The sequence below is a fragment of the Maylandia zebra genome, linkage group LG7 (assembly GCF_041146795.1).
Source record: "Maylandia zebra isolate NMK-2024a linkage group LG7, Mzebra_GT3a, whole genome shotgun sequence".
In the NCBI taxonomy this organism is placed as follows: Eukaryota; Metazoa; Chordata; class Actinopteri; order Cichliformes; family Cichlidae; genus Maylandia; species Maylandia zebra.
Window position 1 is genome coordinate 46,843,162 of NC_135173.1, and position 24,259 is coordinate 46,867,420.

At 40.0% G+C, this 24,259-nt stretch overlaps 2 protein-coding genes and 1 non-coding gene across 3 annotated transcripts; all 3 read left to right on the plus strand.

Annotated features, from left to right (window-relative positions):
* Positions 1–227: 227 nt before the first annotated feature.
* Positions 228–12,907, plus strand: ddx54 (DEAD (Asp-Glu-Ala-Asp) box polypeptide 54). Its single transcript, XM_076886514.1, has 20 exons — positions 228–510; positions 1,414–1,540; positions 1,625–1,695; positions 1,784–1,972; positions 2,098–2,147; positions 2,238–2,279; positions 2,556–2,651; positions 2,741–2,862; positions 3,878–3,939; positions 4,267–4,398; positions 4,494–4,704; positions 4,805–4,936; positions 5,088–5,309; positions 5,421–5,494; positions 7,224–7,424; positions 11,316–11,464; positions 11,555–11,668; positions 11,758–11,868; positions 11,984–12,075; positions 12,239–12,907. The coding sequence occupies exons 1-20, from the start codon at positions 394–396 to the stop codon at positions 12,478–12,480; spliced, it is 2,556 nt and encodes an 851-aa protein (XP_076742629.1). The 5' UTR covers positions 228–393; the 3' UTR covers positions 12,481–12,907.
* On the plus strand, positions 667–738 carry trnac-gca (transfer RNA cysteine (anticodon GCA)). Its single transcript has one exon. It is a non-coding gene; the product is annotated as a tRNA-Cys (tRNA).
* Positions 12,908–13,996: 1,089 nt separating the features above from the next.
* On the plus strand, positions 13,997–23,930 carry LOC143419298 (uncharacterized). The gene is made up of 8 exons (XM_076885501.1): positions 13,997–14,177; positions 14,297–14,480; positions 18,788–18,920; positions 22,869–23,017; positions 23,108–23,221; positions 23,311–23,421; positions 23,537–23,628; positions 23,792–23,930. Exons 1-7 carry the CDS (start codon positions 13,997–13,999, stop codon positions 23,547–23,549), a joined length of 885 nt encoding a protein of 294 aa, XP_076741616.1. The 3' UTR covers positions 23,550–23,628; positions 23,792–23,930.
* The last annotated feature ends 329 nt before the right edge of the window (positions 23,931–24,259 follow it).

Here is a 24,259-nt window from a genome sequence, read left to right on the forward strand (position 1 = left end):
TCAGATTTTAAACTATATATCAGTGCTTTCTTTTAAAAAAATCCAATTTTACTTTTAGGGTGAGTGAACAAATTAATTCTAGAAATTTAAGAAACGTAGTCACAGACTTATTAAAAGAAACAGTCTTTAAATCCTGCATGTAAATGAAATATTGTTGTAGCTTGTAACGCGTTTCACACTCCCTGGCAGTAGGGGGCAGCGTTGAGTTTCAAGCCACGCGACTGCACTTGGAGGTAGAAGAAGAAAATGAAGCTCACACGTGTTTTCAACATGTCTGCGTGCTGTGTCTTTTGATGGGGTGTTTTGAAAACTTGATGCCATTTCGATAATTCAGAAATCTGCAGAGAAAAACAAATTTCCTGCCGCGGGCTGAAAGGACACTAAAGTGACAGGATGGCTCAGAGAAAGAAGAAGCTGACGAAGAAGAAGAGACACACAGCCAACAGAGAGCCGGAGACCGACTCTGACGGAGACTTCGAGCTGGCTGTTGAAATTAAAGACGATGATTCGGTAAGTTTTAAATGATTAAAACCTTCTTACACGTCCTCTCGAGTCTCTTAATCATCTGATCGTCGATCTGCGCGATTCATCGATGTCTAATGTCGCTGTTTTGAGCCCGCAGCTCTGTCAGCTACTCATGGTTTTGCTGAGCCAGTAGAAGGCAGAGGGGGTATAGCTCAGTGGTAGAGCATTTGACTGCAGATCAAGAGGTCTCCGGTTCAAATCCGGATGCCCCCTGAAAAAACAGTTTCTTCTCATATACTCTGAATTATTTGTTAGTACCATTGCAAAAACAGTTTGTTTCCTTCCGCTCTAGTTTTAAACTAAACTAAACCCTGAAAGTAGAATGAAAAACTAGTCTCTAGAATAAGAAAAAGGTTAAACTAATTGAAAATGTTGCCTTTAGAACTGCCCTAATTTCTCCAGATATTTTTGTCCATAATATTTGTCAGAGATGCTCTTGTGCATACATTAACTGTACCCAGTGGTTATTTAGGTACAATTTTGATGTTACCTTCAGATCCAAGTCGTCTGGCCATTCTCCTCTGGCATTAACAAGGCATTTTTACCAAGAGAACTGCCACTCACTGGATATTTCCTCGTTTTTTTGCATCATTCTCCGTAAACCCTAGAGATGGTTGTATAGTAGATCAGCAGGTTTTGAAATGGTAAAAATTTGTAAATAACAAAGTGGCATCTGTGGATATTTAGCGTTTTGCTGCACCAGAGATGTAGGTCTCCCACTCTTACATCACAGCAACAACCCTTGACCATAAGATTTTTATTAATTCATTCTCAGTATAAGGAATATTGAAATCTTTCACTGTATAACGTTTTGATCAGTTTTTTAGACGTCTTGAAGGTTTCATTTTGCTAAGAAGTAGTGCTCGTGTTTCTTTATTTGTCTCACAGCCAGGGCGGAAACTGCCGCGCTTCCCTGCAGCATCAGAGTGCTTGTCAGATGTGGAGCCAGACACCAGGGAGCTGGTCAGAGCTCAAAACAAGAAGAAAAAGAAATCTGGAGGGTTTCAGTCCATGGGTAGGTTTTCCACTATCTGCCTACTTGGATGTGTCCATTTGAGCTGAAACAAAGCTAGATGACCTGTCTGATGTCTGATTTCAGGTCTCAGTTACCCTGTTTTTAAAGGCGTCATGAAGAAGGGTTACAAAATTCCTACTCCCATCCAAAGAAAGGTTTGTTGGTGCTGCTTCGAGGTTATGTGTCATGTTACACTGTGATGTAAATATGTGACTTATTACCCTCTTCTTTTCACCACTTCAGACTGTACCTGTAATTTTGGATGGAAAAGATGTTGTAGCCATGGCTCGGACTGGCAGCGGTAAGACTGCTGCCTTCCTGATTCCCATGTTTGAGAAGCTAAAGGCCCCTCAGGCCCAAACAGGAGCCAGGGCCCTCATTCTGACCCCCACCAGAGAGTTGGCCCTACAGACCATGAAGTTCACGAAAGAGGTGAGTGGAAATTACCGTTCATGTAGGTCTTGCAGGTGAAAAGTGTGAAATAAAGCCGTTAACTACATCTTTAGGTGTGTCATTAATGTACTACCTGTTTTCCTTTCTCTATCGGGGTCTCGCAGCTGGGAAAATTCACCGGTCTCAAGACTGCTTTGATCCTTGGTGGAGACAGGTGCGTGACTACTTAGCTGTCTTGTTACTTTGTTCTTCTTGTTGCTCTTTGATGTCGTCTGTTAATGTAAATGCCTCTGCTGTTTTTCAGGATGGAAGATCAGTTTGCTGCTCTCCATGAAAACCCTGACATGTGAGTGCTTTTATATATTTATTTATTTAACCTCCCACCAACCCCCAACGTGGAGACCTAAGTTAATGAATATGATAACAAAGACATGTAGAAGTTTCAAATTGATACCATAGTTGTGTCTACTGCAAATAGGTATCAAATCCCACCGATCTTGACCTTAAGGTTAGAATTCAGAGGTCAAGTTTTTTGAAAGTCACATGATAACTTAAGAAAAAGGGTACATAGGATTTTATGGATTTTTATGCTGAAATGCTAAGCTCAGTTCTCCCCCTTCAGTATCATCGGTACCCCTGGTCGTCTTATGCACGTTGTCATGGAGATGAACCTGAAGTTGCACAGTGTGGAGTATGTGGTGTTTGACGAGGCTGACAGGTGAGAAATTGCATTTTTCATGTTTTTTTTGTTTTTTATTTATTGCTCTAATTTTCCAAATTGAATTCTGAAATGTTTTCCTGAATCAGGTTGTTCGAAATGGGCTTTGCTGAGCAGCTTCAGGAGATCATCCGCAGACTTCCAGACACTAGACAGACTCTGCTGTTTTCTGCCACCCTGCCTAAACTGTTGGTGGAGTTTGCCAGAGCTGGTAAGATTAACCGTTTCATTTCTACTCTGTTAGGTTTAATTCAGTTGAGTCCAAGTCACAATATTGAAACTCTGTGATGTAAGTAAACAGCCTAAATTATAGATAGAGACAGAGTTGATTTGTTTCATCTGAATGTAGTTGACATCTTCTGCATATTAGAGAAAATGCATAAACTGTCTTCTAATGTTTTCCCATAGCTGCTGTTTTTAACTGTCGTCTGGCCTTTCTCACCTTCATGCCCCACTTCCCTCAGTTTTTGTTAATCATGAAAAAAAAGAAAGTTAGCATCTTTTTTTTCTTGGGAAATGAAAGTTAGCAGAATCTATTGATATACACTTGTTACCTTTTCACTACAAAAATCACATTCAAAGTCATATCCATTTGAGTCCCAGTCACACAGATCTAGAGAACAGTTGGTAAACACCTGCCAACCACTGGTTGGTAGCACAAAATGTGTATTCCCTGACCAGTTGGTGGGTGCTAGAGGTTGCTGGTGTTTGCAGGGTTAAATTGGTTACATGTAGGTTGCAAACACTTGCCAATTACTCCACAAGCAGCGGTGAAACTGTGAAATGGCAACACTAACTGTGCCTTTTTCAAATGTGTTAGCCACGTTGGTGAGGCATAACTTTAACTTTGAAGGTGAATGGTTTCCACTTCCAGTTTGTATCGTTCTTCAAGTTTTACTGCTGATCAGCTGGTAAGTTAGTGAGTGCTTGGAGACAAGTTGGCATTTTCTATACAAACCTCTACAGTTGTTACCTGGATCCTCACTGGAGAGGGACATGTGACCAGAGACCATAGAGAGTGAATGATATTCTTTGACTTCAGGGGATTATGGGAAATAACTGCTGACAACGAGAAGTGGGCGTAACCTGAACTGAAGATCAAGTTTTTCTGGCTTATTTTCTCATCATAAAGCATATTCATTCAACTTAGCTTCCATATTTTTTCGCATCTAAAGGCAAATGAACCTAATTATATTCACACCGGTGTATACAAACTTTTTTCTCAGGCCTGACAGAACCTGTACTGATTCGTTTGGATGTGGATTCCAAGCTCAGTGATCAGATCAAGGTAAAAAGGCAGAATTTGCTTTTGTTTTATTTACATTTTGGTTAATCTGAGAAATTAGATGGAAGGTTTTACATTATTTATTACAACCTGAGTACAGGATTATTGCATCTACTCTACATGCTAACTTATGTTAAATCAGCTACTCTGTCAGTGTCTTGGTCTTTCTACTTGTTGCTCTGTCTTCAGACACTTGCTATTCAAACATTTTGTATTCTTCTCCCAGAAATGTTGAAAGATTTAAATGTAAAGCCCAAAGCAAAAGTCCTTACAGTCACCTGATGTTTCCATGGCTTTGAGCATGTTTTAATTTCTTCTAACTTTCATCAGCTGTCATTCTTCCACCTGCGTGTGGATGACAAGCCGGCTCTGCTGCTCCACCTCCTGAGGAACGTAGTGAAGCCTCAGGAACAGACAGTGGTCTTTGCTGCCACCAAACACCATGTGGAGTACCTAAAGGAGGTAAGATAACAGTGTAGCCTAAATTTGTGAGAATGTTAAATATTGTTTTAAAAACTAGAGCTTTAGTTGACTTCTTTTTTTCCCCTGATGTCCAGCTGCTGTCGTCAGAAGGTTTAGAGTGTGCCTACATCTACAGTGCCCTTGATCAGACTGCCAGGAAGATCAACATTGGGAAATTTGTGCATCGGAAAGCCATGGTGCTTCTGGTGACTGATGTTGCTGCTCGTGGTATAGACATCCCCCTGCTGGATAATGTCATCAATTACAACTTCCCCTCCAAGGCCAAACTTTTCTTGCACAGAGTTGGTGAGCAGCTGTATGCAGAAGGAACAAAGTGATTGAGCCTCTTTAATTTGAAATGATTAGGCCAGCATTACGTGTATTTTCCCCTGTCTTTTCCCATCAGGGCGTGTGGGACGAGCGGGCCGAAGTGGCACAGCCTATAGTCTGATTTGTCCTGATGAAATGCCTTATGTCTACGACCTCCACCTCTTCCTAGGGCGACCAGTTCAGTTTGCTTCACCTGAACACACACAAGGTAGACTCCACTGCATGCCTGTCAGGTTTTAAAGTGATAGATGAACTGTTTAACTGATGTGCTACACATTTGAGGTTGCTAATAAACTTTATTTAGTGCTCTTTTTATCTGTCACTGTATTGAAATGTCTGCATTTCTTTTCGTACTCCAGATTCAGAAGGTGTGTTTGGTCGAGTCCCTCAAAGCATCTTGGATGATGAAAGTGCTCATCTGATCACGTCTCACGAAAACTCCCTGGACCTGCAAAATCTGCTCCGTGTCTCAGAGAACGCCTACAAGCAGTACCTCAAGTCGCGGCCAAACCCCTCGCCGGAGTCCATCAGACGGGTTAAAAACACAGATGTGTCCAGCATGGGTGTCCATCCAGTACTTGGTAAGTTCAAAGGAGGATAAAGTATAAAAAGAAGAGAGAAGTTATGAAAATAATCAAAAGGAGTAGTGAGGAACTGATGGCAGTTAAGTAAGACAGTTTGATTTGTTTCAGGGTGTGGTCTGGAAAAAATGGAACTGGAGTGCCTTCAAATAGTCGATGCCATCAAGAGCTACAAATCCAAAGCGGTGAGTTTGATGCAGACTAGAGCTGGGCGATATGAGATTTTTTCATATCACGATATGTTTTTTTCATTTCAGGCGATAACGATATCTATCACGATATAAGCCAAATAACTATATTTGTAAGATTTAAATGTGCCGTTGCTCACAAGTAAAATGTGAAATAATGAGCAGCTTGTTTTTATTTAAATATTTATTCCCCATAATAAGTTCAACAGGGTAGATGTACTTAAGGAACATGAGACTTTTTCAGATAAATAAAGGCAAATATTGCAAACTACACAAAAGGCAGCCGCTAAAGCGTTTAAGTTTCAAAACAGAACAAACAAAAACAGACTAAATTGTCAATTCCACTTAGAAACAAAATATTAATTCTAAAAATAAATCTTAGTTTGTTTTACAGAAGAACAGACAAAACTGACTAACTTTTGTCAATATCAAATAAACTGAGAACTAAAAGGAAATTCTCAATCTCTCCTTGTTGTATAGCTTAGCTTTTCAAACAGTTTTAACAGTTACTTTAGTCTGACAAAAGCCGAATGACGAATTAGCGCTTCCAGTCAGAGACTGAGGCTACGTCCACACGTACACGGGTGTTTTTGAAAACGGAGATTTTCCGTTTTCGTTTTAAAAAATAATCCCGTCCACACATAAAGGCAGAAATGAAGGAAAACGCTGCTATGAACATGCCAAAGCAGCAGGTGGCGCTAGATTCCTAACCGTACAGAAATGTTGGCCAATCAGAAGTCTAGAAGCCTCGGTGGGAAAAAGTAAACAAAGCTGCGGCATAGAAGCAGAACCGAGTCGTATGTGTGGACGGACAGTAACTGTGTGTATATGTAAGCATTTAAACACTGCAGAGAGTAGAATTAACAGTAACAGTATTGTAGAAATTCATTTCACTGAAACAATAACGTGGCGCACAGTGTGACGTCAAAAAATGCGCACATCTTTGACGCTGCGTTTTCTCCGTTTTTCTCGCCCACACGTAAATGCAAAAACTGAGTTTTCAAAAATATCCACCCTGGCCGGAGTTTTTAAAAATCTTCGTTTTCAGTGACCAAAAACGCCGTTTACGTGTGGACGAAAGGTGCAAACGCATATAAAAATCTGCGTTTTCAAGAATGCCCAGGTACGTGTGGACGTAGCGCATGCACCAGTTTATTGTATTTCCAGACTTGCTTTCGGCACAATTTACAGTGCATGCTACTCTGTTTTTTGTCAGACTTGAAATAGCCGAAATACCTTCACACTACGGAACTTCTCTGGCTCTTCCGTTCGACAATCTCTCCGGCATTGGAACCATCATCTGTTTTCTCTTCGGTAACCTTCGGTCACGCTCTGTTGATTTTTCTAGTCGGCACACTCATTTCCTCCATTACCCGGGCGGTACGGTGGCTGGCTGCTTCCCAAACAAATACACATGTGCGGCTTGGCACTTGTGCTGTACGTAACAAGTCACGTGACGTGACGCTGCGGCTGTGATTGGTTCGGCTCTGCGCTACTTAATTTGGATTGGCTGTTCCTTTTTTTTTTTTTTTTTTTTTTTTTAAGAGGACAAGAGCGACGAGGTCTATCGCAATAGTTAAATTTTTCTATCGAGAAAAAGTTACATCGCGATACATATCGTTATCGTTCTATCGCCCAGCTCTAATGCAGACACATCGCAGCGCTGCATTTTCTGGTAAAAAGTGTTCTAGTAAGCAAAAAAACATATAATTGTCTCCTGAAATAGACCATCTTCGAAATCAACTCCAGTAGTAAGACACCAGCCAGTGAGGTGATGCGGGCCAAACGCTCTAAAGACACTCGGCTAGTGGACAAATTCAGCAAGCAGAGAGAAGACCGAGCTGCAGAAAGCAGGCTGCAGCAGCCAACCAACCCCACCACTACTGCTGACTGTGACATCACCGAAAAGGATGAGAGTGATTTAAAAGTAAGCATGGGTGAAGTATTGCTTCTTTCTTTCTTCCCTGGATTGCTGTAGTTGCAGGTTTACATCAGTTTCATTAAGGATTAAGCACACATTGAACTCCAGGAAATCATAAATGAAAGTGTGGATATTACCTGTCCACAGATTCATGGTGACTAACTGCTCTTTTAACTGTTTGGTGACTTTGCTTTGTTTGGCGATTGTAGAAATGGTTTACATGAGCTTATAGCTGAGATTCAGAGGTTTCTGCAGCTCTTATATTTCTGACCTCTTGTTATAACCGATTAAATGCGATCTCCTCCCTTTTGCCCCCATTTTTGGTGGTGTGGGTGCAAATGATCAGGCATGACATTCTCAAAATAAATCAGATAAGATACTGCAAATAATTATTTCTGCATTTGTGCGATTGAAATGAATTGAAAATGTGTATGCAATGATACAGTTTTAAAGATTTGGCCTAAATAATTTTTCGAGTGAATGAGCCTAAACATGATGACCTAACCAGTGACACCGTGTCACCGGTGACACACACACACACACACACACACACACACACACACACACACACACACACACACACACACACACACACACACGTATGACTTTGCCGGTTTCAGCTGAAACAATTTCAGTGTTTCAAACCATGTTCCAGGATTTTTCCTTCACCATTTATGAGGTTTCAAGAAGAAGATAAACGACAGATATGAATGTTTGAAAAAGTTATAGATGAAAAGATTCGATGAAAAATACTCAAAGGATAAATTCAATTGTTTATTGTTTTATGAATAAGTTGAAAAAGAAAAAGTTAAACAAGTAAATAAAGAAACAAGGTAAAATGAAGTAAGAACAAAACGTTAACAAGTAAATAAAGAAACAAGGTAAAATGAAGTAAGCACAAAAAGTTAAGTAAATAATGAAACAAGGTAAAATGAAGTAAGAACAAAACGTTAACAAGTAAATAATGAAACAAGGTAAAATGAAGTAAGAACAAAACGTTAACAAGTAAATAATGAAACAAGGTAAAATGAAGTAAGAACAAAACGTTAACAAGTAAATAAAGAAACAAGGTAAAATGAAGTAAGCACAAAAAGTTAAGTAAATAATGAAACAAGGTAAAATGAAGTAAGAACAAAACGTTAAGAAGTAAATAACAAAACAAGGTAAAATGAAGTAAGCACAAAACGTTAACAAGTAAATAAAGAAACAAGGTAAAATGAAGTAAGCACAAAACGTTAACAAGTAAATAAAGAAACAAGGTAAAATGAAGTAAGAACAAAACGTTAACAAGTAAATAAAGAAACAAGGTAAAATGAAGTAAGCACAAAAAGTTAAGTAAATAAAGAAACAAGGTAAAATGAAGTAAGCACAAAAAGTTAAGTAAATAATGAAACAAGGTAAAATGAAGTAAGAACAAAACGTTAACAAGTAAATAAAGAAACAAGGTAAAATGAAGCAAGCACAAAAAGTTAAGTAAATAAAGAAACAAGGTAAAATGAAGTAAGCACAAAAAGTTAAGTAAATAATGAAACAAGGTAAAATGAAGTAAGCACAAAAAGTTAAGTAAATAATGAAACAAGGTAGAGGAGAGAAAACCCCAACAATCCCCTCTGAGCACGCACTAGGCGACAGTGGGGAGGAAAAACTGCCTTTAAACGGGCAGAAACCTCCGGCAGAACCAGGCTCAGGAGGGGACAGTCAACTGCCGGGACTGGTTGGGGAGGTGAACAGAGGTGGAGCAAGACGAGGCTACACCTGCTGAGGAAGCAGTAGAGTTCCTCCTCCAGGGCCAGCGGAAGCGTTTGTTCTTCTTTTTCATGCAGTTTTCTACAAGAGCTTTTTTTTCCAGGATGAGGGTTCTCAACTCATCGATGGTTTCTTTGTTTTGTTTCTCAAGCTTCTTGCACGTTTTCTCCACCTCTTCCAAGGTTGCTTGTTTTTCTTCAAGCTTTTCCCTGAGCTCTTTGGATGTTTCCTCCTGCATTATCTTGTCCTTGTGCATGTCTGCGTTTCTTTGTTGTACTTCTTTGTACATGTCTTGTAGCTCCTCATTTCTTCTGTGGATATCTTGGAGCGTACGCTGCAGGTCGTCATGTATGTTGTCTTGTTCTTGCTTTTGCGCCTGCATTTCAGTGTGTTTGCGCTTCAAGTTGTTGTATTCCAACAATATCCCCTTAGTGAGCTCGGAGTTGTTTCTTGCCATTTGCTCCATCCTTTTCTGCATGTGCGAGCATTGTTTGTCCAGTTTTTCTTTTTCCCCTTCTAGTTGCTTTTTCTCTTGAAGAAGGTCTTTGTTTTGGCGCAGAGTATCATCCACCTTCTCTTTCAGCATTCTGTATTTTTCCTCCGTGACTTTGAGTTTGTGCTCCATGTCTCTTTGCCTTTTCTCCTGTTCTTCCTTCTGTTGGAGGATTTCTTCATTTTTTTTCACAGCTTCATCGAAGTTTGTTTGGAGCAGCCGATTCCTTTGGTCCATATATTGGAGATCCCATTCTGTCTTCTCAACCGTAGCTTTGCTGTCTTTAAGCTGGTTGGACATCTCCTTTAGTTCCACGCTCTTTTGCTTGTTTTCCTTAATTAGGAAGACAATCTGCTCTCGGGCTTGTCCAAACTTGATTCCCCAACCCTCATTAATAATATTTATGTCGGGCTGGCGTTTTTGTCTTTCTTCCAGGTTCTTATTTTGCGCTTCCATCTGTCTACACTTCTCCTCCAGTTGAAGTTTCTCTTCTTCAATCTGTTGAATTTTATTCTGGAGATGGTAGTTTTCCTTCTTACTGTCATGTAATGCCCTTTGGACGGCTAAGAGGTCACTTGGCTGGCCACGACAGGAAGGAGAAGCGGCGTAATCTTTTTGCCTTGGTTGGTGTCTTGTTGGATACATGTTGAAGGTTGTACACGACAACTCTGAAAAGGTTTCCAAAAGTTTCTGTGGTGAACGCGTGAAGGCTGCAAACACAAATGCTGCGAGGACACGAACTAAAAAACTGCTGTGTGTCACCCCTGTTTAAGGACAAACTTCAAAGGATCGTGTAGTGACATCATAACTCCGTGAGCCAATGAGATTGTCATGTGACATTTTGGAATGGAGATATTTTTTTTTAAACCGTTTTCAAATGTAACTTAATATTTGACTGTTTCTTAACTGACCTGTTTAGCTGATTAAGAAATGAATTGAAACGAGCATCACTAACGTTATATAACAGACAACAGAAAAAAAACAGTTTTTTTTCTAAGTAATAGAGGTATAATACATTTTTTAAATTTTTTTTTTAAAATTATCCTACTTTTTATAAGAGGGAACATTATTTAAAGAATATGTATTTAATTGGAAAACTCTCTATTCATCTAAAGGCTATAACAAAAAAGGTGAGCTTCCTGCTCAAAAATGAAATGACCAAAATAAATGGAGCATTTCTCTGCAATTACAAACTCTGTGTAAACAATCTTGGTTTCAAAATAAGGCTAATGCTGGTGAGATGTCATCACAGGTGTAAATATTACTGCAGATGTTACTATGTCAAAGTCTCACAACTGTCTTATGTTTATTTATGTAGGCAAGACCTACTTCTCACTTCTTTCCTTTGCTATATGTTCTTGAGTGTATTAGTTTGCCAGCAGCACGAACATGTACTAGTGTCAATAATAATCGTACGGTGGATTAGAAAACCTGCTCACAAGTTGAATAAACACCCAGGATTGTTTCATCATTTTCATTCAAAACCAATATTTGAGTCAAAATGAGAAAGTTGTTTGTGCTGTCTGATGAAGAAGAAGCAAAATAAAGTGCAGTTTTGATGTAGATGATGTTGTATACAAACTAGAAGAGGAAGATAGTAGGATCTCTGTATCATGCTTTGTCACTTTGTGCCATGTAATTCTTTCTATTTCCACCAGGGGGTGTTTTCAGAGGTGGTAGGTGGTAAAAGAAGAGGTCAGCAGGAAGATGGCGAAGAGCGACCAAAGACCAAGAAAAAGAGGCAGTCAGGCAAAGATGAAGAGTATTATATCCCTTACAGACCTAAAGACTTTGACTCTGAGAGAGGGTGAGGCATTAAACTGTTGCATCTGTTTCTTTAAAAAATGTGAATGGCTTTGTGTTTTATGCTGTTTTGTCCTGTGTTATGCGTCGACAGGTTGAGTCTCGGTGGAGAGGGCAGTGCTTTTGAACAGCAGGCCTCTTCAGCTGTCCTTGATCTCATGGGAGATGAAGGCGATCGCCTTAACCAGCAGAAGAAAATGATGAAATGGTACAAATTTCCCTATGTTTGACTCAGTATCCACCAAATGGTCATTTCAAACTATAATTTAAAGTCTTTTTTCCCCCTTCTTTTTTTAGGGACCGTAAGAGGAAGCGTTTTGTGAGAGAAACGGGAAAAGAAGACCAGAAGAAGAAGATCAAAACAGACAGCGGTCAGGTTATCAGTAACAAGAAGAACAGGAAGAACTTGTATCCTTCCAACAAAAAGCTTCTCTGTGTGCTGCTCTCAATGACTCTCTTCTCTACTCCTATGACAATATTAAGCTGTACTGTGAAGATGTTGTATCACTTGACAACATGTCAGTTATGAGGAGTGGAAGAAAAAATACAAGATTGATGATACAGGATCTGGATCAGATGGAGAAACAGGCGGAGGAGGCAGGAAGCCAGCAAGAGGTAGGAAGGCATCAAAATGAATAGCACAAACATGTCTGCCTGTTAAATATAGACCATCAGCCACCATGTTTTAACTCAACTCTAAAGGTAAATACTTCAAGTCCCTCTTCCAGCCTTGCGAGCTATAACCTCCAACCTCTTTGTTGTGTCGTGCTTCTCCCAGGTCGTGGCCGTGGCCGACGAGGTCCAAACGTACAGAGCTCCGGTGACCACAAAGCACGCTCGGAGCTGAAAACAAAGGATCAGATCATGAAGCAGCGCAAGAAAAAGCAGAAGCACCAGTTCCTGCAGGGCGGGGGGATGAGGAAGCTCCGCTCCAAGAACAAAAAGTGGCTCGGAGAAGTTAAAAAGTCAGGTTTTGGAAGGGGTGGCCATAAGAAAGGCAAGCTGAGGAAGAAACTGTGAGGAGGACAGAGGGTTGATGGTGTGGAGGACATCACGAGGAACTGGGTGATAAGCATCAGAATCATCTGAGCTCATCACCAAAGATTTTCCTGGTGCTTCGTGTGACTGTAGATTAAGGAGAAAATGATTTGTGCATCTTTACACTGCAGAAATGCACGTCACTTCTTCCTTGATGGCCTGCTGAACTCTGCGTTTGCCACAGAGTGATGTTTAATTATGATCCACTAACCTGGATTTACTACTTGTAAGCATGTTGGCAGTCTAATAAAAGTGTTTTGGAGTACTGAAATATGTCTTATCAAAATGGTAAAATACAGATATTAAATATTGTGTGCTTAATTTGCAGTTAGTTTCAAAAATCGTCTCGCCCATCTTTTCTTAAAATAAGAGGTGCTCTATAAAAATGACATTAAATTCTGTAAACATGCTCTATTTGCAATTATTTATCATTACTGTTGTCCAAGTGGTCTCATTTCAAAGTTGAAAGCGAGCATCGGAACGGGCAAGAAAGGCGACTTTTAATTGACTTTGAATGTGTTGTGATTACTGATATCAGATGGGCTGGGTTGAGAAACTGGCTTAGAATTCCTCTTGCCTTCAGCATGGCCACGCCCCTCTGACTTCTGCAATCAACAAGGCATTTTTACCCAGGGAAATGTTTATTTCGCTTTTCAGTTTGGACTGTTCTCTGTAAATTCCTGAGAAAATTTGAGAAGATCAGGAGTGTCTGAAAAACGTAAAACAGTCCATCTGTCACCAACAGCAATGCTGCCTTCAAAGTCACTTAAATCACCTTTTTTTTTTTGGCATGTGATTTGCTGATTAGATATTTGCATTCAGAAGCAGCTGAATAGGTTCGTGGATAGTGGGTCTGTATTGTGTTATTGTATATTGTTTTTTCCAGTTATTGCTCTGGTATAGAAGTTTTTTTTCTTTAAGTAATTTAGTAATTCTAACATCTCCGCTTATGTGAAGTGTAGACCTAATAGTAAACATCATTTACATGTCCAGTTTTCAAACATTTTTAATCTTGTCTGGTAAAGTTTTCTTTTTTTTGTAATTCACTTACATTTAGGGAAGGAAAGTTTGAAGAAAGGAAATTTGACGTGTATGTTCTAAGATAACGGTGACATTGACGACCTTTATTATAACTGTATTGGGCATGTTCACTTAACCAACAAAAATAACAAACCAACAAAATAAGAAAGAGAATTAATGTTTTATAAAAAGAAACAATGACCAAGCCATCAGTTACTTTATATGCCTACAATATCCACATCCCGTTCCCAAAAAGTCAGTGGTCTCCTGTCTGAATGACTACCGTCCTGTTGCACTGACATCCGTCATCATGAAGTGCCTGGAGCGGCTGGTCAAAGGTCACATCTGCTCCTCCCTCCCTGACACACTGGACCCTCTTCAGTTTGCCTATCGGACAAACAGAGCCACAGAGGATGCCATCGCCCTGGCAACGCACACCACCCTCACTCACCTGGAGAAAGGGAATACATATGCAAGGATGCTCTTCATCGACTACAGCTCGGCATTTAACACCATCATCCCCTCAAAACTTGCCGCGGAGCTCGTCGACCTTGGGCTGGAAACACCTATCTGCAGATGGATTCTAAACTTCCTCACAAACAGGCCCCAGGTGGTGAAAGTTGGTAAGCACACCTCCTCACCACTCATCCTAAACACAGGTACGCCACAGGGTTGTGTGCTTAGCCCCCTCCTATATTCCCTGACTGTGTTGCTAAACACGAGTCCAACATCATCATCAAGTTTGCGGATGACACAACCATCATAAGCCTCATCACAGGCAATGATGAGACGGCCTATAGAGAGGAGGTGATGGCACTGTACGAGTGGTGTCTGGAAAATAACCTGACTCTCAACATCAGCAAAACTAGAGAAATGATAGTGGACTACCGGAAACGACCAGTCAGAGAACACCAGCCCAGCCACATCAACGGTGTCAAGGTCGAAAGGGTCAGCAGCTTCAAGTTCCTTGGAGTCAACATCACAGAGGACTTCTCCTGGACCCTTCACACAGACACTGCTATCAGGAAAGCTCGCCAGCGGCTTTATTTCCTGAGGAGGCTGAGGAAGTTTGGCATGAACGCCAACATCACCTCAAATTTTTACAGGTGTGCAATTGAGAGCTTGCTGACCAGCTGCATCACAGTTTGGTACAAAAGCTGCTCTGCCAGCAGCCGTAAATCACTACAGAGGGTGGTGAAGACAGCAGAGCACATCACTGGCACGAGGCTTCCTGCCATTCAGGACATTTATCTTCAGCGATGCCTCCGTAAAGCACACAGCATCATCAAGGACCACAGCCACCCAGCACATCAGCTGGCGTTACAGACGTTACAGGAGTCTGTCTGCTCGGACTACAAGACTACAAAACAGTTTTTACCACCAAGCCATACGACACCTCAACCACAACACTTAAACCCACACAACACAGTCCACAGGACGCACTCAGAAGCTACCCTACAGCTTCACAAGTACTCTGTTTAATCTGCACTGGTCACTCCACTTTATTGTTATTGACATTTATATTTAAAAGTGCAATACTGTGATTTTCTGCTGCTCATTCCTGTGCAATATCCCATCTGCCCTCCCGTCATATTTCTTTTCAAGATTTTCTTATTTAATCACTAGTGTACATATATTTATATTTATAGATACATATATATTTAGTCATCTTTTCTCTTTTACCATGTCTCTCTAATATTTTGCTCCTTACTATTTTTCTATTTTTTTTTATTATTTTATTATATTTTCTTATACTGTACCATGCTGCTGAGTGACTGCTGCTCGTCAAACACATTTCATTGCAATGTTGACCCTGTGCTAACTTGCATATGACAAATAAAACTGAAAACTGAACTAAAACGGATTTATTTTTATTAATAAAATTGGAAATGTAAGATATTACTAGATAAATTTACAAAAGAAATTTTAACAGTGTGGATTTTAGTATCTGCTTTTTCTCTATTATTTATTGTATATATATTTTTTTACATTAAGTCAATTGATTAAAAAAAGGTTTATTTTTTCAATTTCTCTATTGTCCCACAAGGGAAAATTAGTTTAGCAGCAGGATATAAATAAACAGAACAATACTATAAAATAATAATGACAATAATAGTGATAGAAAGTCCAAGGACAGTTATTTGCCATTGAGGAGACAAGATGCAGTGGGGATAAAAGAGACCTGGAGTCTTTTAGTCTTCCTCACAGGTACGCTAAAACGGCGGCCGGAAGGCAACAACTCAAACTCACTGTGAAGTGGATGGTTCAAACAATTAATAATAGAATGAGCCTTTCTAAGCACATTTCTATTGTAAATGGCCAAAAGTCCATCTTGCCAGCGCCCTGAAATTTTGCTAACAGTTTTTACCAGAAGTCCCAACCGATTCTTATTCTTCACCGTCAGGTTACCAAACCAGGCAGCGATACAAAAAGACATCACAGATTCGATAAAACGTCTATAAAACAAAGACAACATCTCAGATGAGACATTAAAAGATCTCATTTTCCTTAAAAAGAACAGTCTTTGTTGAACTTTTTTAGTAGTGGCATCAGCATGAGATTCAAAACACAGTTTATGGTCAAGTACCACACCTAGATATTTATAACTCTCAACGATCCCAATATCAGCAGTTTTAATGATAGTGGGTGATGAGCTATAAAAGGACTTCCTAAAATCAGTAATCATGTCTTTAGTTTTTGACACATTAAGTGAAAGGAAGGACTCATCACACCAATTCACAAAATCATCTACAACCTGTCCATGGCCTGACTCGTCCCCCACTAGAAGACTGACGATCAGTGTGTCGTCAGCAAACTTCAGGATGTGTCTGTTCGTGAAATTGCTGCGACACTCATTCGTGTACAGAATGGACAGAAGGGGAGAGAGGCAGCAACCCTGGGGTGATCCAGTAGAGGAGGTGAGCACATCAGAAAATACATGATTCACCCTCACGCATTGTGACCTATTAGTCAGAAAGTCTGTCACCCAGCCGACCAGACTAGTGTCAAGCTTGAAATGATTGTAAAGCCTGTCAGCAAGTAAGAAGGGTTGAATTGTATTGAATGAAAGTCAGCAAATAATAATCTTGCATGGGTGTGGGGGGCCTCAAGATGCTTATACAAGAGATGCAGGAGTGTGACAACAGCGTCCTCCACACCTCTCCCTGCTCTATAGGCGAACTGCAAGGGGTCAAGATGGTGTTCAACATGCATTAAAATCTCCTTCTTAATTATCTTCTCAAATGACTTCATCACTAAAGAAGTCAGAGCCACAGGCCTATAATCATTCAGCACCTTAGGAGAACTGCCCTTAGCAACAGGAACAATGACAGCATGTTTCCAAATCTTAGGTACTGTCTGTAGCTCTAAAGAAAGTGAGAAGATATGGTGAAAAATCCCACTCAGCTGATCAGTACCTGTCCACAGATGTTGTCAGGTCCAGACTCTTGCTTTTAGTGTGTCTAAAAAGATTAGCTAGCCCCCTCTCATCAATACAAATTGATGGGGGAGTGACAGTCTTTTCCCTCAGTGTGCTGGTCTGCCTAGAACAGTCAAAGTTCTCAAAACGAAGGTAAAAACTGTTAAGACTGTCTGCCAGATGTTTGTCAGCGGTAAACCCCTCTAAGGTAATATTACTTTTACCTTTCGTCTGTAGCCCTGCCATTGTTTTCATACCAAGCCAAGCTCTTTTGAGGTTTTTACTGCTGAGTTCTGTCTCAATCTTATTTCTATACCTCATCTTGGCAATCTTTATTGCAGCCCTCACCTCCTTCCTCAATATTCTCATAGTGGGAACGTCTCCCTCGTTAAAAGTAATTTTCCTTTTAAGAATCAGATCCTTAATATCTTTAGAGAGCCACGGTTTGTTATTAGGGAAAGTCTTAAATTCTCTGACTGGAATCACAGAGTCTTTGCTACACACCACATCAGTGAGTTCATCCAAATCAGAAGTGCTCTCTTGAAACAAGGACCAATCAGTGCAATCAAAACACCCCTGAAGGGCAACACAACTGTCTTTTGTCCAGACATTAGTCCGCTTCACACAGGCCTTCTCCCTCCTAATCACAGATCTGTAAGCAGGGAGGAGAAGAATAACATTGTGATCCGAAGAACCTAGCGCAGGTCCGGCCACAGACTTATATGCCCCCTTAATTGGTCCATAACACAAATCCAGCGTTTTGTTATGCCTTGTAGGACAAGTGACATATTGAAAGAAATTGTTCAGTAATTTCTTAAGATTACAAATGTTAAAATCACCAAGAATAAAATTAGGAGCATCCGGTGAGAGAGTCTGCAGATCGTGTACCACTTTAAAAATGGCATCGGCAGCAACTTTAACGTCAGCTTTAGGATGAATGTAAACAACAGTGACAAAAATTTGAGGGAATTCCCTCGGTAAGTAAAAAGGCCTGACAGATACTGACAGGAGCTCGATGTCAGGAAGACACAACCGCTCCCGCACAGTAAAGTTATTACACCAGCCCTGGTTGATATACAAACATACCCTTCCTCCGTGAGATTTGCATGTTACTCCACAGTTCCGATCCAATCTGACAGGGGTCCTAAAGCCGCTGATTTGCAGTGAAGTATCACTGTCCATATCGGTCAGCCATGTCTCGGTAAGTGCCATCAGACAAGCCTCCCTGTATTCCCATAGATGAAGCACATTTCCTTGTAATTCATCCGTTTTGTTCCTAAGAGATTGGACATTGGCCAGAATCATAGAAGGCAGAGGAACACGATTCTTCCTCCGAAGTTTTCTTACACGCTGATGCACGCCACCTTTCTTTCCACATTTTCTCAAGCGGCGGGGCTTTCCAAAATTTGTCTTTGACCGGGCAAATAAATCCTCACCAAGAATCACATCTGTCCGAGCATTAGAAGAGTCGTACATAGACAAACAGGACCACTATAATCCAAGTAGTTCCTCGCGTGTATAAGTGATTGTCAGTGAGAGTGAATGACTCCAGGTGAATATCGCCAACAACAATAAAACTAAGGTGTAGAAGTTCTCCATCTCGGCAAAAAAAAAAAAAAAACAAACTCATAAAAAGTTAAAACCACGGTTAAGAACAGAGTTAAAACAAAGTTAAAAACAAAAAGAAAAAGCCAGTAAACACCTGCTGCAGGTCGCCACAAGAGCAGCCCATCAGAGCCTCATGAGTGAAAAAAGTCTGCTACATAATAGTATGTAGTATCTGATCCAGTAATTTGGGTCAGTATCGGACTGATACCGATACGTAATATCGGATCGGTCCATCTCGGCTAGTGACACTCGGCTAGTGGACAAATTCAGCAAGCAGAGAGAAGACCGAGCTGCAGAAAGCAGGCTGCAGCAGCCAACCAACCCCACCACTACTGCTGACTGCGACATTACAGAAAAGGTTGAGAGTGATTTAAAAGTAAGCATGGGTGAAGTATTGCTTCTTTCTTTCTTCCCTGGATTGCTGTAGTTGCAGGTTTACATCAGTTTCATTAAGGATTAAGCACACATTGAACTCCAGGAAATAATAAATGAAAGTGTGGATATTACCTGTCCACAGATTCATGGTGACGTAACTGCTCTTTTAACTGTTTGGTGACTTTGCTTTGTTTGGCGATTGTAGAAATGGTTTACATGAGCTTATAGCTGAGATTCAGAGGTTTCTGCAGCTCTTATATTTCTGACCTCTTGTTATAACCGATTAAATGCGATCTCCTCCCTTTTGCCCCCATTTTTGGTGGTGTGGGTGCAAATGATCAGGCATGACATTCTCAAAATAAATCAGATAAGATACTGCAAATAATTATTTCTGGATTTGTGCGATTGAAATGAATTGAAAATGTGTATGCAATGATACAGTTTTAAAGATTTGGCCTAAATAATTTTTCGAGTGAATGAGCCTAAACATGATGACCTAACCAGTGACACCGTGTCACCTGTGACACACACACACACACACACACACACACACACACACACACACACACACACACACACACACACACACACACACACACACACATGTATGACTTTGCCGGTCTCAGCTGAAACAATTTCAGTGTTTCAAACCATGTTCCAGGATTTTTCCTTCACCGTTTATGAGGTTTCAAGAAGAAGATAAACGACAGATATGAATGTTTGAAAAGGTTATAGATGAAAAGATTCGATGAAAAATACTCAAAGGATAAATTCAATTGTTTATTGTTTTATGAATAAGTTGAAAAAGAAAAAGTTAAACAAGTAAATAAAGAAACAAGGTAAAATGAAGTAAGAACAAAACGTTAAGTAAATAATGAAACAAGGTAAAATGAAGTAAGAACAAAACGTAAACAAGTAAATAATGAAACAAGGTAAAATGAAGTAAGAACAAAACGTAAACAAGTAAATAATGAAACAAGGTAAAATGAAGTAAGAACAAAACGTAAACAAGTAAATAATGAAACAAGGTAAAATGAAGTAAGAACAAAACGTAAACAAGTAAATAATGAAACAAGGTAAAATGAAGTAAGAACAAAACGTTAAGTAAATAATGAAACAAGGTAAAATGAAGTAAGAACAAAACGTAAACAAGTAAATAATGAAACAAGGTAAAATGAAGTAAGAACAAAACGTTAAGTAAATAATGAAACAAGGTAAAATGAAGTAAGAACAAAACGTAAACAAGTAAATAATGAAACAAGGTAAAATGAAGTAAGAACAAAACGTAAACAAGTAAATAATGAAACAAGGTAAAATGAAGTAAGAACAAAACGTTAAGTAAATAATGAAACAAGGTAAAATGAAGTAAGAACAAAACGTTAAGTAAATAATGAAACAAGGTAAAATGAAGTAAGAACAAAAAGTTAAGTAAATAACAAAACAAGGTAAAATGAAGCAAGCACAAAAAGTTAAGTAAATAATGAAACAAGGTAAAATGAAGCAAGCACAAAAAGTTAAGTAAATAATGAAACAAGGTAAAATGAAGCAAGCACAAAAAGTTAAGTAAATAATGAAACAAGGTAAAATGAAGTAAGCACAAAAAGTTAAGTAAATAATGAAACAAGGTAGAGGAGAGAAAACCCCAACAATCCCCTCTGAGCACGCACTAGGCGACAGTGGGGAGGAAAAACTGCCTTTAAACGGGCAGAAACCTCCGGCAGAACCAGGCTCAGGAGGGGACAGTCAACTGCCGGGACTGGTTGGGGAGGTGAACAGAGGTGGAGCAAGACGAGGCTACACCTGCTGAGGAAGCAGTAGAGTTCCTCCTCCAGGGCCAGCGGAAGCGTTTGTTCTTCTTTTTCATGCAGTTTTCTACAAGAGCTTTTTTTTCCAGGATGAGGGTTCTCAACTCATCGATGGTTTCTTTGTTTTGTTTCTCAAGCTTCTTGCACGTTTTCTCCACCTCTTCCAAGGTTGCTTGTTTTTCTTCAAGCTTTTCCCTGAGCTCTTTGGATGTTTCCTCCTGCATTATCTTGTCCTTGTGCATGTCTGCGTTTCTTTGTTGTACTTCTTTGTACATGTCTTGTAGCTCCTCATTTCTTCTGTGGATATCTTGGAGCGTACGCTGCAGGTCGTCATGTATGTTGTCTTGTTCTTGCTTTTGCGCCTGCATTTCAGTGTGTTTGCGCTTCAAGTTGTTGTATTCCAACAATATCCCCTTAGTGAGCTCGGAGTTGTTTCTCGCCATTTGCTCCATCCTTTTCTGCATGTGCGAGCATTGTTTGTCCAGTTTTTCTTTTTCACCTTCTAGTTGCTTTTTCTCTTGAAGAAGGTCTTTGTTTTGGCGCAGAGTATCATCCACCTTCTCTTTCAGCGTTCTGTATTTTTCCTCCGTGACTTTGAGTTTGTGCTCCATGTCTCTTTGCTTTTTCTCCTGTTCTTCCTTCTGTTGGAGGATTTCTTTATTTTTTTTCACAGCTTCATCGAAGTTTGTTTGGAGCAGCCGATTCCTTTGGTCCATATATTGGAGATCCCATTCTGTCTTCTCAACAGTAGCTTTGCTGTCTTTAAGCTGGTTGGACATCTCCTTTAGTTCCACGCTCTTTTGCTTGTTTTCCTTAATTAGGAAGACAATCTGCTCTCGGGCTTGTCCAAACTTGATTCCCCAACCCTCATTAATAATATTTATGTCGGGCTGGCGTTTTTGTCTTTCTTCCAGGTTCTTATTTTGCGCTTCCATCTGTCTACACTTCTCCTCCAGTTGAAGTTTCTCTTCTTCAATCTGTTGAATTTTATTCTGGAGATGGTAGTTTTCCTTCTTACTGTCATGTAATGCCCTTTGGACGGCTAAGAGGTCATTTGGGGAAATTGGCCGGCCACGACAGGAAGGAGAAGCGGCGTAATCTTTTTGCCTTGGTTGGTGTCTTGTTGGATACATGTTGAAGGTTGTACACGACAACAACGAAAAGGTTTCCAAAAGTTTCTGTGGTGAACGCGTGAAGGCTGCAAACACAAATGCTGCGAGGACACGAACTAAAAAACTGCTGTTTCTCACCCCTGTTTAAGGACAAACTTCAAAGGATCGTGTAGTGACATCATAACTCCGTGAGCCAATGAGATTGTCATGTGACATTTTGGAATGGGGATATTTTGTTTTAAACCGTTTTCAAATTTAACTTAATATTTGACTGTTTCTTAACTGACCTGTTTAGCTGATTAAGAAATGAATTGAAACGAGCATCACTAACGTTATATAACAGACAACAGAAAAAAAACAGTTTTTTTCTAAGTAATAGAGGTATAATACATTTTTTAAATTTTTTTAAAAAATTATCCTACTTTTTATAAGAGGGAACATTATTTAAAGAATATGTATTTAATTGGAAAACCCTCTATTCGTCTAAAGGCTATAACAAGAAAGGTGAGCTTCCTGCTCAAAAATGAAATGACCAAAATAAATGGAGCATTTCTCTGCAATTACAAACTCTGTGTAAACAATCTTGGTTTCAAAATAAGGCTAATGCTGGTGAGATGTCATCACAGGTGTAAATATTACTGCAGATGTTACTATGTCAAAGTTTCACAACTGTCTTATGTTTATTTATGTAGGCAAGACCTACTTTTCACTTCTTTGCTTTGCTATATGTTCTTGAGTGTATTAGTTTGCCAGCAGCACGAACATGTACTAGTGTCAATAATAATCGTACGGTGGATTAGAAAACCTGCTCACAAGTTGAATAAACACCCAGGATTGTTTCATCATTTTCATTCAAAACCAATATTTGAGTCAAAATGAGAAAGTTGTTTGTGCTGTCTGATGAAGAAGAAGCAAAATAAAGTGCAGTTTTGATGTAGATGATGTTGTATACAAACTAGAAGAGGAAGATAGTAGGATCTCTGTATCATGCTTTGTCACTTTGTGCCATGTAATTCTTTCTATTTCCACCAGGGGGTGTTTTCAGAGGTGGTAGGTGGTAAAAGAAGAGGTCAGCAGGAAGATGGCGAAGAGCGACCAAAGACCAAGAAAAAGAGGCAGTCAGGCAAAGATGAAGAGTATTATATCCCTTACAGACCTAAAGACTTTGACTCTGAGAGAGGGTGAGGCATTAAACTGTTGCATCTGTTTCTTTAAAAAATGGGAATGGCTTTGTGTTTTATGCTGTTTTGTCCTGTGTTATGCGTCGACAGGTTGAGTCTCGGTGGAGAGGGCAGTGCTTTTGAACAGCAGGCCTCTTCAGCTGTCCTTGATCTCATGGGAGATGAAGGCGATCGCCTTAACCAGCAGAAGAAAATGATGAAATGGTACAAATTTCCCTATGTTTGACTCAGTATCCACCAAATGGTCATTTCAAACTATAATTTAAAGTCTTTTTTCCCCCTTCTTTTTTTAGGGACCGTAAGAGGAAGCGTTTTGTGAGAGAAACGGGAAAAGAAGACCAGAAGAAGAAGATCAAAACAGACAGCGGTCAGGTTATCAGTAACAAGAAGAACAGGAAGAACTTGTATCCTTCCAACAAAAAGCTTCTCTGTGTGCTGCTCTCAATGACCCTCTTCTCTACTCCTATGACAATATTAAGCTGTACTGTGAAGATGTTGTATCACTTGACAACATGTCAGTTATGAGGAGTGAAGGAAAAAATACAAGATTGATGATACAGGATCTGGATCAGATGGAGAAACAGGCGGAGGAGGCAGGAAGCCAGCAAGAGGTAGGAAGGCATCAAAATGAATAGCACAAACATGTCTGCCTGTTAAATATAGACCATCAGCCACCATGTTTTAACTCAACTCTAAAGGTAAATACTTCAAGTCCCTCTTCCAGCCTTGCGAGCTATAACCTCCAACCTCTTTGTTGTGTCGTGCCTCTCCCAGGTCGTGGCCGTGGCCGACGAGGTCCAAACGTACAGAGCTCCGGTGACCACAAAGCACGCTCGGAGCTGAAAACAAAGGATCAGATCATGAAGCAGCGCAAGAAAAAGCAGAAGCACCAGTTCCTGCAGGGCGGGGGGATGAGGAAGCTCCGCTCCAAGAACAAAAAGTGGCTCGGAGAAGTTAAAAAGTCAGGTTTTGGAAGGGGTGGCCATAAGAAAGGCAAGCTGAGGAAGAAACTGTGAGGAGGACAGAGGGTTGATGGTGTGGAGGACATCACGAGGAACTGGGTGATAAGCGTCAGAATCATCTGAGATCATCACCAAAGATTTTCCTGGTGCTTTGTGTGACTGTAGATTAAGGAGAAAATGATTTGTGCATCTTTACACTGCAGAAATGCACGTCACTTCTTCCTTGATGGCCTGCTGAACTCTGCGTTTGCCACAGAGTGATGTTTAATTATGATCCACT